Source organism: Amaranthus tricolor, chromosome 7 (assembly GCF_026212465.1).
Source record: "Amaranthus tricolor cultivar Red isolate AtriRed21 chromosome 7, ASM2621246v1, whole genome shotgun sequence".
NCBI lineage: Eukaryota > Viridiplantae > Streptophyta > Magnoliopsida > Caryophyllales > Amaranthaceae > Amaranthus > Amaranthus tricolor.
In genome coordinates, this window is record NC_080053.1 from 31,023,888 (window position 1) to 31,041,560 (window position 17,673).

Genomic DNA, 17,673 nt, shown 5'->3' on the forward strand with positions numbered 1-17,673 from the left:
TGTCATAATTCCCCGGGGTAATAATGTTTATATTATCCTTCAAACCCCATTTTTGAGAGATGGCCTCCCGGCGGTTGTCTAGATCTCTTTTGGTCTGTAAATCAATGAAGTAGTTTAGGGGCCCGCCGTTTGGAATGTAGAACGGAGGAGGAACTGGCGCTGCACTCTCCCTTCCAGAAGACTCGGCTGATCCTTCAAGGTTTTCCATATCTACATACAATAACCCTTCTAAGTCAGGATTTATTCGCGGCAAGTAATTTGGAAAGAAAGCAATGCTCACTTCCCAAGGAGCAGTTTTCATAATCTCCGGAGGGTATATAGGGGATACAGACGACTCATCCCCAGCTTTTATTGGTTCATAATGGGGGGTAATTCTCACCGAACTACTTTCATCCGAGTCATTCATTGGTAACCCCTTTTTATTAAGACGCCTACGTACTATCAAAGGAGTTTCCGGCAAGTTAGTAGGGTTGGTGTCTGAGTTAGCTATAGTCTCTTGAGTAGCCGCGACATCCATGTTAATAATAAAGTAGTAGTCGAAACTTGTAAAGAATAGAGACTAAATTCATAAACAAATTCAAAGTTCTAGGCTAACATTCAAGAACAGTTTGAAGAATAACTTGAAGAAATTCGAAAAATCTGGGAAAAGTTTGAATACCTTAAAGAAATTTGAAGATTTGTCAGAAACTTGATGAAGATCTGTCAGAAACCTTGAAGATCTTCGAAAGATTTGTCAGAAGTTTGAAGGAGGGATGAAGATTGTCCGAGCGTTTCTCTCTACTTTCTCTTTCTTGCAATTTGAAGATTTGAGGGAGTTAATGAAGATTAGGTGAAATGGAACTATTCCAACTACCCTATTTATAGCAGCAATAAATGCTTCACTTGGGACTTGAGCACTCGAACGAAAGGGTGGAATTCCGGAGGAAAGCTGGGAAGTCGATAAGTCGGACTCCCAATAAGGGGAAGACAGATTTTTCTTAAGTGTTTAGTAATGACCGTGAAGTCTATTAGTCGGACCCTAGTTGAAAGGTTATGTTGCGAAATTTTTCTAAGTGTTAATTCTTGAATATAGCCGGAAGGTCGAAAAGTCGGACCCCCAATTAGAGAGGAACGTCATAAATTTGTTTGAATGTCAAAGCCATCCAACCGGTGGGTCGACAAGTCAGACCCCCAGGGAGGGGTGGAGCAGATAATTATTCAAGTCCTTTAGCACTCGAATATGTCCGGAGAGTCGATAAGTCGGACCCTAAACTGAACCTCCAGAAAGGAAAATCATTTTAAGTATAGAGATTACCTATTCAACCGTCCGACTTATGGACACGGCGGGTGAAATGTGATGGAAGGAAATATGAAAATATCTCAAGGGCGAAGGAAATCCGTGTGGTCAATAAGTCGGACTCCTTGGTGCACTCAGTCATGATGTAGAAATTCTAAGTATGAGAGAAGTCCCATATTTCTGTATGATTGAAGACACGGGTCTGCGAGCTGGTTCCCCGTCATAAAAGAGGAGGGGTGAAAAGTAAAGTGGCTAATTCCCATATTTATCCGTGTGGTCGATAAGTCGGACCCCCAAATGACCCTAGTCCAGGTGAAAAATTCTAAGTATAGAACCTCTCATATGTGTCCGTGGGACTGAAGATGCGAGTTATGGGGCTCATTCCGTATCATGCTAGAATAAAGGGGGCTGCTTTGACGGAATACTAAACATTTTTATTTTTCCACAAATATCAAGGATATCCGTATGGTCGATAAGTCGGACCCCCAGGTGGTCCTTCTCTTTCTCAAAATATTCTAAGTGTTGAAGAGGGATTCTCGTGCTGAACTTGCGAATGAAGACGCAAACTATTAGTTTGCGACATAGTTCAACCATAAGTGTAGAAATATCTTGAAGAGAATGCTATGCCGCGTCCTTACTAAGGAGTCTTATCGTAAATACCCTTGGCGTTACGCGGCATCAGTTCAAAACAGACAGTTGATCTAATCCGCACGGTAGATAAGTCGGACCCTCCTTTGGTGTTTTGTTGAAAACATTTTAAGTGTGGGGATTTCCGCGATATCAGTGAAGCAAGGGCCGAGACATGATGTCACGGGATCAAGATCCCACATTCACTACTTCGTTGTTGTGTTATAACACGTCTGGGGCTACTCCGCGGCATACTTCAAGCCGCGGCTTCATATGCCCGTTTGACCCGTATTCAATATGTTCTTACCTGACAAGCTTAAAAGGTCATATCTTTTTTATTACAACTCGGAATTCAGCACATGAACTGTCGATTCAAAGCTTGCAAGCTCAATTTTCAAGATCCTTGAGGAGATTCGCCAGGGCACCTGTTTTTCCGCATAAAGGAGGATGTTTCTAGTCGTTGTGGCTCTCCCCTCACATCACCCTTCATGCGTGGGGCTAAATGTCATGGTACTGTTTTTTAATTAATTTATTTATTTAATAATTAGCATCATGTTACCAAAATACCCTTTGACCTTTTCTGTTGACCTTGACTTTCGGTTAATGGGCTTTTTGTTGAATGTCCCATCCTCCTTGAATGGCCCATGAGCTACTCACTTCCAGATGCCCTAATTTCCCTCCAGAATAATAACCACCTGTTTGACTCAACTTCCCACTCACCCACATTCTTTGATAATCCTTCTTCCAAGGTAGATAACTGCCCACTATCTTCCACTTTCCTTCATAACCACCAGCTGCTGCCCATTACTCCCATGATCTTCCACCTTTCCTCTCTGAAGTAACTTCCTCCTTCACACATTATAAATAGGGACAACCATCAGAGGGGAGAGGACATCTGAAATAGCTTTCCTAGTATCCTTGCTTACATTACTTCCTTAGCCTTCCCAAACACTAGCATTAGCACTAATAATCCCAATCCCGACCTTCCTTCTTGCATTCATTCTACAATCTGTCATTCATTAATTTCCGATTTACGTTCTGACTTGAGCGTCGGAGGGGTTTTCCGGGAGATCACCCCCCGGACAAGGCTAACGTGTTGTGTTGCAGGAATTCAGGTCGCTTCCTCTCATAAGTCTCTTCTCTTGATCACACTTCTACTTATCTCCAGGTATTTCAAGTGTATCCCACTTCCTCGTTTCATCACCGAAACATTTTCTAAAAACAAATCAAACAATAACTTTAAATGGGATCCGGCCCGTTAAACACCTAATCATGATATCCTAAACTCATTCTAATCGTAATCCAAAGTAGTTATCACTCACGTACCAACCCCACCCCTAATGGATCAAATTCGAGTACTTTGACAAATTTGTATTACGGCGAATCGCCGGAATTGTTTTTATTCGCAACTAAGAAGACCACGTCCTTCACTTCACAATCCACAACGCATTAACTCAAGTCATGCACACCATTGCCTCATCATCTCAATCGTAAAAGCATTTAAACATTTATGTCTTGCTACAAAATTCAACCAATCCCATTTTTTTTATGATGTATAATAGACTGTGAAGAAAAAGACTACTATATTAGAGTCGAATATATAAACTTACTTAAGAAAATAGTATTTGTTTTAATTGAGATAATACTCGATTTTAAAAATTATGTGTCATTATTTACTACGCTAAAAATTATATATATATATATATATATATATATATATATATATATATATATATAATCATAATAGAGTACTCCTATAATATAGTATTTTAAACTGACTCATTAGATTACGTATATATTATTTTAAAATTATTCGTTTTTATTAATCAATTATTTTTAAAGATTCAATATAATCATAAGCAGTAAAATCATGTTAAAAATGAAGATAATGAAAAATATGTAGAAAATATAAACATTAATAAAATATTAAAATGAAAATGAAAAAAATTAATCATTTTCAAAATAAAAAATTTTTTAGTCAAAAAACCAAATAACAACCCAAAATAGCAAATGAAGACAATAGTGATAAATTATGATTGTTTTGATTATAAAGTAAGTTAAAAAAAGAGAAAGACTTAATAATATAATCTTGTAGGATAAAAACAATATTTACCGTGATTAATACAAAATTTGATTCTCACGTAATAAGATAATGCAATATTAATAAACAATTAATTATCATCATCTTAAATAATTAGCTATCATACTTAACGTATCCCGCCAATAATATTTGTTTAAACAATTAAAGGTTGACTAAATAAAACTTAAAAAATAGAAAACCATTTCTTTTTCTTGTGCACCCCCGAAGAAAGACTCCATCCAACAATTGACATCTTCGCTTCTCCATTTTTTCTTTGTTCCTGTCAACTATCTCCCATCAGAATCACACTATAAAATGGAATCAAAATCCGTAAAAATGGCAGAAATCAGCGGAAATTGACAACAACAATCAGAAGAATAAGTGAGAGAATAATGGAGGGAGAATCATTAGTATCAAAGGCAAGGACAGCCTTTCATTCTGCTGCTGCTAAAGCGGAGAAAGTTTTCATTGATTTCAAATCCGATCTTCGAGGTTTGACCTCCATTTTTGATTCCTTACTATATTTTCTCGTCACTCTAGATTATTTGTTCCTTTTATAGAAACTTTGTTATTTTACTTCTTTGCTATAAGTACAGCATTTCATGAAGTTTAAATTTGATTGATTTTTGTTGGGTTTAGATTTTTGTCTGGGTTTTGATTGTTTTTTTTGGGTTTTGATTTTTTTAAAATAAAAATTGGTGAAAATTTTAGATTCAGATGAGCAGTGTAGGAAGAGTTCTGATTCTGCATTTGATGCTGTATCCCCTTCTGAAGCTGAAAAAAAGGTCAGTAATTATTATTTTTCGTCGCAAGTCGAGGAAATTGAAATGGGCATTTTTTTTGTTATTGATGGGTTATTTGAATTCAACCTGTTGATTAACCGAATTTACACTGGCGAATTGCTCTTGCTAGTTGAAATCTTTAGTTGTTATTTTGGTGTTAGAGATTGTCGAATTTGGATAATATGGTGTTAGATTATTTAGTGGCGAATCCCCTATATAAGTATAGGAAGGGCCTGAATAAACTCGGCTATCATTCTTTTATGTTATATGTTATTCAATTTTAGAGAGGCTTGATCAAATGACTTGGGCCATGCCTAGACACGATCGGGCCTTGATCCCCCTTAGAATGAATGTTTATCTGAATTCAGCAATGCAGAGTGGTAGCTATTGTGCATGATTGGGCAATTTGTTTTACTATCTACAATTTGGGCATTGTTTTTTGTGTGGGGTGGTGCACCAAATGGTTATATCTTGTAAGTTCATCCGACCCCAGACCCTTGGCATCAAGGGTCGGTTTATAAACTTGTGTTTTTGCTATTTGCAAGGGGTTGAAACAATGTGACAACTCAATGCATACAAGGGGAGCTTTTCAAGAGGGCATATATTTGATATATTTGATGTGGCTGAATAAAGGACAATGAAGTTCTTTATTAGTGGTTTATGCGGGAAATGTACTATTGTAGCTGTGTTTATGACGAAATATACATATTCTATGGCTAGAGGTGTGCAATGGGCCGGGGGCCTACCCCATGCCCGACCCTTTTTAGACGGGTTTTCAACGGGTCGGGCCTTAAATGGGCCGGATTTTTGAAGGGTTAACTTTTATTATATTTGGAGTGGGCTAAAAAGGGCTCTTGACGGGACCTAAACAGGCCTTCTTATTTCTATTAGTATAATATGTTCAATATGAAGCCAAATACGAAATTAAGAACAAAATTGAAAGCAAACTAGATTTACTTATTGTTCTGACAATAATATAATATGAGTACCAAAAAGCTATTTGTGTTAATATCAAAAGAAAACATTATACTATTAATCTAAGAATCTTTATTAGAATTCTTGATAGGGACAACAATAATTTAACCTTGAATTCGTATACTGATACACTGACAGGGAGTAATAAATATCTGATATTACTAATTACTAGTTTACTGCAAAATACCTTTGGTTTTATATTTTTAAACGGGTTGGGTGGGTCCGGGCCTGTAAAGCCTGACCCGTCTAAAGCCCATTTTCTGTTTTATTCTGGGCTGTTTAAAGTAGAGTCCGCGACCCGTATCCGGCCCGTTGCACAGGTCTAACTATGGCATTCTGTGTGTTCTTTTAAAACGTGTATTGTGTTTTACGTTCTTTTCTCACGTTTGCAAATACCCAATGTTTAAAACACTTCTTCATGACAGGATATCAATGAACCAAAGCAATTTCGATGGAAGCCGCCTAGTATAGGGACAAAGCAGGAATGGCATGACAGATTAAGAAATATTGGAAGAAGTAGAAAGGGAACTGAAGACACGGAGAATATTGAGAGTGTAAAGATGCCATTTCCTATGTATGATTCGCATTTATATTTGCAACATGAAAGATATGTTGCAGAAGCTACGGCAAGCTACTCTCTAATCTATGTTAAATATTGCTGACCTTCCTATTTTTAGACTTCTATACAGTTCTGATTCAACGTTAAGTGAAATGTTAAGTTTAAGTTTCATGCTATTGTTCGATCACATATAATTAGCCATGCTGATGAAATGAAAAGGAGCCAATGGAAAACCTGAGGCAGTAAAATTTTACTTTAAATTTTGTTTTCACAACTACTAGAAGAAAACTCCAAGATATCATATTGTATTATTTATGTACTAGCCAGTAGTCACTTTTGTTTTACACTTTTGCTAATAATATTTACAAAATTTTGTACGTTTTTGGCAGCAAAACTGAAATGCATACGTGACTTGTGAGTACTAATAGTGGACTATAGTTGCATTGACCTTCTTAGCATTAAATTTTAGCATTTTGAAGAAACATCTTTACATTTTTGGGCTATCAGGTTCAAAAAGCATCTTGCGACTTGCAAGGTCATTAGGTCAAACACAATTTAGTGGTGTTTTGGTGTTACATCGTCTTCCCATTTGCTTCATGAAGTCTTTCTGTCCCTGTCATGGTATACAACAGCAACAATTACATTTGATCGCAACAATGCCACTAAGTGGCTTCCACGCAGTTTGGAGGGGGTAGATTTATACAATCTTTTTTCTTGTAAAAACACAGAGGTTGTTCATGAATATTCCTTGATAGCAAACATCATTTGCAACTTCACTAAATAAGAAGTCAACATGATTAAACAAGTCATTTTACTTTAGTCTGTTATAACCCGAACCAAAGAACTAAATCTTTGGTTCAATTGAGAATGCACACTGCCCCTGCCATGGCACAATTCAATTTATTTTTCTGAATTCTCGGGTAACTTGTTGCTGATATGTTCAGGGTTTTGAGACATCTTCAGCAGCTGCTGATAGTTCTGAGGCCAGAGATATTATCCCACCTGCATCTGTGTTGAAGCAATTGGCTGTTGCCATTGAGTAAGTTCTCTTCTAATTTTCACCCATGCTTAGTCTTTTACCACCGTTCTTTTCGGACCTTCACTCTATGACATATACTTTAAGCAAAATGCATGCCATGTTCGTTGGGTATAATTAACATTTATTTAAACTAAAGATTTGATGTTCGTTTATTCTTTTTATAATTTATTTGTTGTATCTCATACTCTCCTCTAGTAGTTTAATCAAGCACTTCCTTTTCAATTTGGTTCATGCTAGCTATTTCAAGTCTTTTTTCCCTGTTATTCTAGCACTTTTTGATTCGTGGCAGATCAGAGAAGAACTACAAGTCGGTAAAAGATTTTTTAACATCATCTGCAAGCTCTTCCCCTGTCCGAGAAAGAGCAAGCTTGGGCATCTCTGCGGTGAAGTCCCTAGTGCTCCGGGGAAAGGAAGAAAAAGTTTCTTCTGAGCTATGTGATGATGAGGCTTGGGCTTTCATTCAGTCTATACTTGATGATGCTGGTAAGTTCTCAACTACCCACATAGTCAGACTTGTTGAGAAAAATCCTGCCAATCAAGATTTTGCCTATTGTCTCTTTTGATCTTTCCCTACCATTGTAATATCTGGAAGATGTTCGCAGAGGGACTTACTCTTGGTAGAAAAGTCGGCTTTAGCGTTGAAAGTCTACCTAGCTCAGTGACTTTACCGAGGGATGTTCATGGTGCACCATTACAAAGCTTAATTGTTAAACTTTCTGAAGTCTTGGGAAGCTTTAAAACACTGCGGAAGATCGCATTATTTTGGTGCAGGCTTATTGCTGAAGTAAGTTATTTACATAACTCCATAGTATCCCCTGCTAATGCCAGTGTCCTCAGTCCTCCTCCCAAAAATTAAAAATAAATCTTAATGCATGTTTGTGCTATATTTCAAGAATCAAATTAGATGAAACCAATGTGGGATGTAAATCTAGTACCCATATGAAACTAAGTAAAAAAATTTTTTCTATTTGATACCCACTTGTTAATTTTGAAAATTTTGAACTCTAAAAGAATGCTATATGTTACTAACTTTGATTATTAGAACTTCTTTGAATTACTTCTTTCAGTCCATTACTATCATGTGATGCTTTAAGTGTTTTTTTTAATATATTTTCTGTAGCTTAATACATGTTTAAGTATCCCTTTGCTTCTTCCTTTCTTTTTTCTTTTATCTCAAATTACCGGTGTAGCCTTTATTTCTAAATGATGTTAACTGAGAACAATATATGTTTATTTTCCATGTGTGCAGCTCAGAAGACTTTGGTTGGAAGAGCAATATATACCTGGGATTCCTGTTGATGATGTACCAGAATTGAGTTACTGCCTACTCTATCAGCAGATGCAACTTATGAATTGCTGTCTTTCTAGGAAAAAACGCCGTGCTATTGCTACTGAATCATTGGAATCATTAATTAATGAAGTTGAATGTGATGCTGAAGGCGTGCCTTCCTCAGTTGAAAAAATAACTTCAGGTTCTTTTCTGTATGCAAAAACAAGCACTGGGGATCTTGTCGTACGATTAGGAGTCAGTCACCAGGTTGACAGTTTGACACTGTTGGAAACTGGAGAGCCTGTCTATGCTCCCCTGACACAGGTTTGTTGAATAGTGCGCTGATTGATGCTTACCTCTAGTTTTATGGTTGAGTTATTAGCTGTTTAGCATCTTTATAGATGAAAGCTTTTGGATTTTTAAATGATGTTTCTCTGAGAGATCTTTATCGAAGTGAACTAAGGGTTATTTTGTAAGTAGCTTTATATTTTCTTTATCAAAAAAAGTTATTAGCTGTGTATCCACAGGAAGGACCATTGCTGACAGAGGATCTTGCCCGGGAAACAGAAGAGTTTGTGCTTCGAACAGGAAGGTTAGCTTTACAAAAACCTGTCACTTTTATTTTGTGATATTGTAATTTGGGTCTAGCAATCAAGCCTGGCGAGCATATTATGCTTACTAGTATTTGTGGATGATCTTAGTTGAACTGAACTGTTAATTTTCATGAATTCTGGAATTAATAGATTGGGAAATATTTTAATGGCCCGTTTGGTTGCTGTCACTAAATGATGGTAATGGAAATGATTTGTTGTGTAAATTTTCATGAAATGTATAATGTTATTTCCATGGTAATGAAACTTTGATCATAAAAAGTTTTTGTTCCCAATTTTTCATTACCACCTAATACCACATTTTCTTATGGTAATGCATTGAAATGGATTTTGTGAAGAATATAAAATGATTGGAGGAGAACAAGTATGACCATCTAACTTGTCATGTGATTTTCCTATCAAAATTACACTAATTTTTCATTACAATTCACAATATAGAATACCTACTACCAAACGGGCCGTTAAGTATTATCATTGCTTTTTAGATAAAAAAGAGGAAGTGTAAGATTTGCAGAGGCAATTTTTCCAGAAATGTCTTGCAGATTATAGTTTGATCTTCGTTGATATCCTGTTACTTGACCTCATTTTGATAATCATTGTAGTTCACAATCATTGATGAACCACTTTAGAAACAATCCGCTTTAACCTGTTTTTGTTATGGTCTAAATACGCCTTGGTCTGTGGTTAATTCTTGTTTCAGCTTTTGATAGCTTGTTATGTTTTCTATTTTGCAGTGTCGGAGCTGGTTGTTCCCAGCTTCTGTCCGATATGCAAGCTTTCAAGGTTTGTCCACTGCTTTTAATAGCTTGTTTATTTTCTATTTTCATCTCATATCTTATTGTACGAGCATAAATAGTGTTTTTGTTTAAGTTCTTATTTAGTTACCAATACTTTGCCAGGCTGCAAATCCTGGATGTATTCTTGAGGACTTCGTCCGATGGCACTCTCCTCCTGACTGGAACGAGTCTGGCCATGACTCTGATGCAAGTACATACGGAGAAGATTCTACATCTTCTAGAGGTCGATTAAGTAGACGTATGCAGAAAGAAGGTCAGCCTGACACCAGAACTTTTATTACTCATCTGCTGGTGATCACTGATCAGTTGATTGGTTGAGGGTTGCTGCTTGTTATCAATGTTCTCATGCTTTGTATGTTTTAGCAAGACTCACTACTAACACATCAAATGCACTAAATGCTGGCATTATTTAAAGTTTGTTTTGTATGATTGTTCACACTTGACAGAGCAAACCTCATTTGTCTTTGCACTCTATCTATGTGTAGTGGCATTTAAAAAAAAATTCCCCTTCTCGCAATTGACATCCCTGTTTCACTTGCGACATACTAGTATATTAAGTGGCAGCAGTATAGTCACTAGTATTTATAGTTGGAAAAATTATTCTGAATAATCCAACCTATTGCCCATTCTTTGCTAATAATCCCACCTTTTGAAAAATTTTAAATAATCCAACCTTTGCATACATTTTGTTGCGAATGAGCCTTTTTTGCAAAGAACCGGTTGTAACTAGTTTATTGCAATAAAGTCCATTCGCAACCAAATGTATGCAAAGGTTAGATTATTTAAAGATTTTCAAAAGGGGAGATTATTGGCAAATAATGGCAATTGGTTAGATTATTCGGAATAATTTTTCCATTATATTATAATGTTATTAGATTAGTCACATGACTGGATGAGGTGCGATATCATCATCTCCAGCTTCACAAAGTAAGAATTGCACATTTTAATATTTAGCCCCATCGAAATAAGGGACATACTCGATCTTTTTGACCATTGAGGATTTTAGGGAGGGAAATATGCAGTGTTTAATGTCTTTGTATTTGGCTTCGTTACTCCTAGAGGAATCTTTACCGGACGAATATTTTTTCCTTCAAATTCATTTTGATGGCTCTTTATGTCTAGGTAATTTATGGCTAGAACTCTGGGAAACTGCCAAGCCTGTGCCTGCGGTCAGACAAGCACCGCTGTTTGATGAAGATTTGGCGGTGTAAGTTGAAAAATAAGATTTTTATTTTGGATGGTACTCGAGACTATTTTGTGTACTAATTTGGAGAACATATGGTATAGAGAAGGCGTGCTGACAGCATTAGAAGACATTACTCCTTCGCAGCTATTTAACCAGCTATTTAAGTCATTGGTCAGTTAAACATTGTGTTTTATTTATCTCGATTCGCTTGAGGAAAAATATTGTGGACGAGCTTTCATTGATGCTTTTATTGCTTTCGTTTCAGCTTGGATTGGGATTTGCGATTGCTGAGTCTAAGCTTCCTACTGATGAGAATGTTGCGAAACTGTTCTACAAGTGTAAAGATTTTGTAGTTGCCTCTTGTCAAGGTGAGGTCTGGTTGGAGAAAATTGATGATATTTGCCAGGTAAATTTTATAACTGAATAGGTGATTCTGAAATTATGTGTTTTAGGCCGAATTTGATTATACATTAATTTCTTTTTTGGAAAAATTGACAATGATCCAACCTTTTTGTCGTCCGCCGTGAATAATCTCACCCTTAGATTATTTTCTAATAATCCATCATTTGCCCTTAGCGGTGAATAATTCAATCTTTGTTTTAGTTTGCTGGCAACATACCCTACTATTACCTATTATTAGTTATACGCAATGTAACTTAATTCGCTAGCTAATTCGCTTTTGGAATTCGTAATGCGCTCAAATTTGCCCAAAAATAGTCCAAACCGACCTAATTCGCTTTTTTTGATTCGCGATTCGCGAGGAGATCAGCGAATCATGTGAGTTATACGGTATTTTGTGGGTAGATGTATGGCAAAGTTTAGATTATTAGAAAATCCAAAAATAGGATTATTGATAGTGGATAGGTGAAAGGTTGGATTATTAATATCAATTTTTCTTTCTTTATTTTGAATTCAGATATCATTGATAGCTTTCTGTGTTTGTTTTACTTCTCTACTATGTACCACTTTAACATACTACAACCGTGAGAAAAAAGCTTTTGAGTTTTTACTAATGACATCATGTTGCGATTTAGGCTTTGGCAATGTTGTACTTAATGGGCAATATGGCATCGTTAGAATGGAGAAGTTATAATTTTGCCTTACTATATGTTAAAAGTGCGCTAATGTGGTCTATTATTGGTAAAAAATTTCACTTGACAATATTTTCCTTCACAACATGTAACCAAGTAGCAAAACTACTGACTATATAGACGGAGTAGATGGAAGTATTGCATTAACATTGTCGCTTATGCATTGTTTGGATAGAAGGAACCCTAGAGAAAGGAAGGGAAGGGAAATAAGGGGATGAGACTTGCTTCGGTTGGATTGAAAATGAAGAGAGGGAAATGAAAGGATGAGACTTGCTTCGTTTGGAATGCTAGTGATGAGAGGAAATTGGCAGGACAAGACTTGCTTTGTTGGATTGCAAACATTATCACATGATTAACTAATCTTCTTGTGAATCCTGAATCAAAATAAGCAAATTACAGTCGGTTTTGAAGTATTTTAGGGTCATTTTGAGCGAATCACAATTCACAAATTCAAAAAGCGAATTAGCTGGCGAATTATGTTACACAAATTGCAAAAAAAAAAGGAAAATTAAGGGATGGATTACTTGATTTTTCTAAGGGGTCGCTTGGATTGAGAGTGAACATTTAAGGTAGTACAAAAAGTCAAACTAATGTAACAAAGGTAATTAGAGATGTGAATGAAGTTATTGAAATAATTGTGATAGAGATAGAAAAGAGTAAATTAAAAAAGATGAATAGAAAAAGAGTTTGATTTCACTCATTTGGTGGTAAAAAATTCCTCCACCTCCCCCTGGGTAAATTTATACCAAAAAATAAGGAAACTTATTGTTATTTTCTCTATTTTTCATTACCTTCTAATTCATTCTTCCACCTCTCTGATAATCAAATTCCTTTAATTATCTACCTAACTTACTTTAAATTCCTACTTTGACTTTTATTACCCCTTAAATATTTGTTCTCAATTCAAGCGACTCCTAAGAATCTAATCCCTAAAACAATGAAAATATTTGGAGAGAAAATTGACCGCTGTACCCTCGTCCCCCTTTCCTTTTCGATCTCCTTTTCGCGTCCTTGCCCATCTTTTACTTCCTGAAATTTATCCAAAACACACCCTTAATACTTAGACATAAATCAAATCTAGGTAGCTCCTTTGTGTAGGAGATCTATATGTAAATGTTGACTAGTGTAAGGGGCACTTCTAAGTACTACCCTTAGTAAAAGTATGGAAGCATTATTTCCAATATCCAGCTATTTAGTAGCTTTTCACATTTCATGCAGGTTTACGAAACAGTCGAAGCAATGTTTGTACGACCAGACGATGTAATGAAAGCAGTGAGGCAGCCGGACGATGCAAATGCCACCCAGGAGGAGCCAAAATCTCGATTTAAGAAACTAAGCCAAGTATTTGGCCGCAAGAATAAGTCAAGAAAATCATCCTCGGAGGAGAACAATAGCTCGGAGGACTCTCCCAACCGTCAGCCATTTGCCAACTTTTTCGATAGCAGAGCATCCATGTTCGGAAAGAAACCTCCCAAGCCCGAGTACACACAATCGCCAACCAAGTCGTCTGTTCCAGACGAAAACGATTGGACAATAGTTTGATTGTACGAAGGCTCAATTAATTTTACCGTCAATTGTAAATTAGATAGAATTATTAGTCCGTCCACATTGATGAATTAATGAAATTGTAAATTAGAGCATTACAGAAGTGGAAAGAATTTTTAGAATTCAAGAAATGAATTACATTTTTTGTTCCTTATGTTTATTTTTCTGAATCTTTGAAGTTGTACAGAATCTCTTAATTATCTTTATTTATAGCTCTAATCTCCATTTATTAGGGGAGTTGTAAAATGAGGAAATTTGACTTGTTGAGTTGTCTAGCTGATTAACTGAAATCGAGTATGACTCAACTTGATCTAAAAATTATCCGTAAATGCAAATCCAATTAGATTGACATCATCATTATACCCGGTGTATATCCCGCTCATAGGAATTAATACCCATAAAGGAGAGTACGACCAAAGAGTCTCTCGGCTCGAGAAGATGCACAAACAAATCTTCAGAATAAAAGAATACTATGCAAAAAGACAAAGGCAAAAACAAAAACACCAACCAGTAAGCGAAAGAGTATTAATAGTCTAAGATATGGATAAGGCGTTTCCATTTACCCCATAAATTTATTAAACTAAAATAAGATACTATTTTCTTTAAGTATTATTTACTTAATTTATACAATTTTTTTTAAAAAATAAAGATATTTATTTCTCGAGATGTAAAAAGTATTACTAAAATTTAGCTGGTGAAACCAATGCATACATGCAAGCAATGGTATGTGCTGCAAAATTATACGAGGAGAAAAGGACATGCATCATGCATGCAGAAAGCCACCGGTCACTCTTATTATCAATTCATCACTTTAAACATTATGATGATAAGCCTCAAAATTGAGCTCTCAGATCTCATCTTCTTCGACTTCTCTTTTTCAGTGGAGTTATTACATCTTTATCTCTGTCCTTAAATTAACTACATTATTATTATTTACTTTTGTTGTTGCTGCACAATGTGTTATATACTCTGTTACACTTCTAGCTCTGTATTAAAAATGTGAATATACCACATATATACGTTTAATATTTAACTTGAAAGTAGATTTTAAAAGGACAATGAATCAACTCAACCAGATGCATTGGATCACACCATAGTGTAAAAATGAAGTAGAGAAACGGTAACGGTAACGTGAGTAATGCGATTATCATAACGCCTAAATATCGGTCGACGGTCGAAACCATAAGATCCCTTAATATGAACCAAAACACATTACACCTTTACAACGTGAAAAATAACGATTCATTGTTTTTAAAACCTTTACAACGCGGACGATCTAATGCGATGCAACCTTGTTTTTGGACTACATGCTTTCTTATCTTTTGGGCTAGAAGTATGAATGTAACACGTACATATTTTTAATATTTACCTTGAAAGTTGATTTGAAGTGGTCAAGTAACTCAACTAAAAGCTTAAGTTGATGGTTAAAATCCTTGAATATATATAACACATTTGATCAAGCTCTCTCACCTTTTGGACTAGAGGTATGGATGTAATACAAAATCGTCTCCCCTTATCTAGCGTTGAATATTCTAATTATATTGAGGGTGGATGGAATTTGAATGTGTAACCTTGTGTCACGTTAAATTTTAATATACCATGTTAATAAACTAACTGTACAAGATCGCTTAAACTGATGGTTGAACTCAATCGAAGCATCAATACATACTAAAATGAACTTACTTCAAACCCTTTTGGGTGGAATTACACTAGCATTTATACTTCTTATCTTCCCAACTGTACTACATATTTTCATGCAAATTTGGACTTTGGTTCCCTCTACCGTTCTATATGACTATATAAACCCTTTTATGCTTCCTCACATTTGTATGTTCATGATCACTTGCTAGCTTGCTTGTTTTTAATTATACACATTGCATTGATATTGGCAAAATAAAAAACACTATGATGAGTTCTGAATTTGTTATCTTTGTAGTTTTTTCCTATTTTTTTGTTTGTGTTATTGGTGCAAGAAAACTTGATCAAATAACCAATCCAAATTTTGGTTATGATGGATCAGTTGGTAGTGGGTTAGGAGGTAGTGTAATGGGTGGTGGTGGTATTCCGGGACTAGGTGGAAGTATTGGTAGTCCGATTGGTGGTATTCCGGGATTAGGCGGAGGTATTGGTAGTCCGATAGGTGGTATTCCAGGACTAGGAGGAGGTATTGGTAGTCCGGTTGGTGGTGCACCAGGTGGCACAGGCGGAGGTATAGGGGGTATGATTCCGGGGGGGCCTGGGCTTGGTGTAGGCCAAGGTGGGCCCGGACTTGGTGTTGGACGTGGTGGACCTAGTGGTGGAGTGGGAATTGGTGTTGGTAGTCCGAGTGGACCGGGTTTAGGAATGGGCTCGAGTTCAGGTGTTGGAGCAGGTATTGGTGCAGGCACCAGAATGGGTGGTAGCCTTGGTGGACCAATTGGTGGACAAACAGGTATTGGAGGCGGAATTGGTGGTGGAATGGGTGGGAATATTGGTGGTATTCCCGGGCTTGGATCAGGTGGTATTCCCGGGCTTGGTTCTAGTTCGGGTTTTGGGATAGGAGCTGGTGCTGGGACCAGAACTGGGCTAGGCCCTAACCCTGGAGGAAATTAGTGCACTGTAGTAAGTAGTACGTAACGTACCAAATATATTTGCATGCATTTTCAAGGGTTTATGTTGTTTAGTCTTTACTCTTACTAGGGTTACATATGTGTATTCAATTAGTGAGTATCTGTGTTCGTTAAGCATCTTGTAATTTTCTAAACTACTAACATTGTATCACAGCATAACTTTGCAATATGAGGATATATATGATTGTCAATAATCAGAGGTGCTTATTTGAATCGATTTTGAGTTAGGTGTTTTAGGTCAATTGAAAATCGGATCTTGTGTTTATGTCGATTTTCACACAATTGTAATCCATTTTCAAAGTCGGTCCAAATCGGATTTAATAACAAGGTCGGATAATATATATAATTGTCAGATCTGTTTTGAACACCTCTATCAATAATCATAAAATGAAAGTTAGTTTTCAATGAAAACAAGAGTTAGCTAGTGAGTAGAGTAATTAAAATTCATAAAACCAAAGTGTAATAATTATGTTGGTGTATTGCCATCTTCAACCAACCTCAAAATAATAATTTGTAAATTAAGTATTATTAAACCAAGAAACATCACATTACATGAACCATAAAAATTTGGATAGACCTAATTAGGTTACAATTAACACATATACACATGACATAGTGACATAGACAAAGTACAACTATAGAGCTTTCTTATATAGGGCTTGATCTGAATCATTTGAATATTTGGTATATGACTTTGAAAAATGGATGGTTTATTTGATTTTTTAAAACATTTGATTTTTAATCTAGATTCGGGTAAGACTTTTAGTAAAATTGGATATTCAGATATACGGTATCCGGTGCTGAACATCAATAGCTAAAGGAAAGGGAAGAATAGATGAGAATCAAATGCAAAATCTTACATGGAGAAGACGATACTTATTAGCTCAAAATTAAGACAAGATCTAATTCTTCGATTTTAATTTTAAATAACTTTTGTTTTAAGAGCAAATCAATCTATAGTTTTCTTGATTGACCTAATTATCATTAATTTCATTTATGAAATTAACTATCATTAAATTTTATATAAACACATTCTAAAGTGCTAAAATGAGTAAACACAAACTCTTAAAAAGAGGTCTCAAAACAAGAATTTTTTTTTATTTTTTATGTGTTGGATTACAAGAAGGCTTTAAGAAAAAAGACGAGAAACAAAAAGGCTATGTTTGATAGTTATTTGTTGTTTGACTTAGACAAAAGCTTATAGAATATTGTTTCAACTAAATAAA

At 35.9% G+C, this 17,673-nt stretch overlaps 2 protein-coding genes across 2 annotated transcripts; both read left to right on the top strand.

Annotated features, from left to right (window-relative positions):
* Window positions 1-4,183: 4,183 nt before the first annotated feature.
* Window positions 4,184-14,084, top strand: LOC130818262 (uncharacterized). Its single transcript, XM_057684370.1, has 14 exons — window positions 4,184-4,475; window positions 4,695-4,768; window positions 6,166-6,366; window positions 7,244-7,338; window positions 7,628-7,821; window positions 7,941-8,122; window positions 8,588-8,932; window positions 9,136-9,200; window positions 9,954-10,002; window positions 10,119-10,269; window positions 11,139-11,223; window positions 11,304-11,373; window positions 11,468-11,608; window positions 13,512-14,084. Exons 1-14 carry the CDS (start codon window positions 4,376-4,378, stop codon window positions 13,833-13,835), a joined length of 2,076 nt encoding a protein of 691 aa, XP_057540353.1. The 5' UTR covers window positions 4,184-4,375; the 3' UTR covers window positions 13,836-14,084.
* A 1,662-nt stretch (window positions 14,085-15,746) lies between these two features.
* LOC130818695 (glycine-rich cell wall structural protein-like) lies at window positions 15,747-16,430 on the top strand. The gene has a single exon (XM_057684854.1). The coding sequence runs from the start codon at window positions 15,747-15,749 to the stop codon at window positions 16,428-16,430; it is 684 nt and encodes a 227-aa protein (XP_057540837.1).
* Window positions 16,431-17,673: the final 1,243 nt, after the last annotated feature.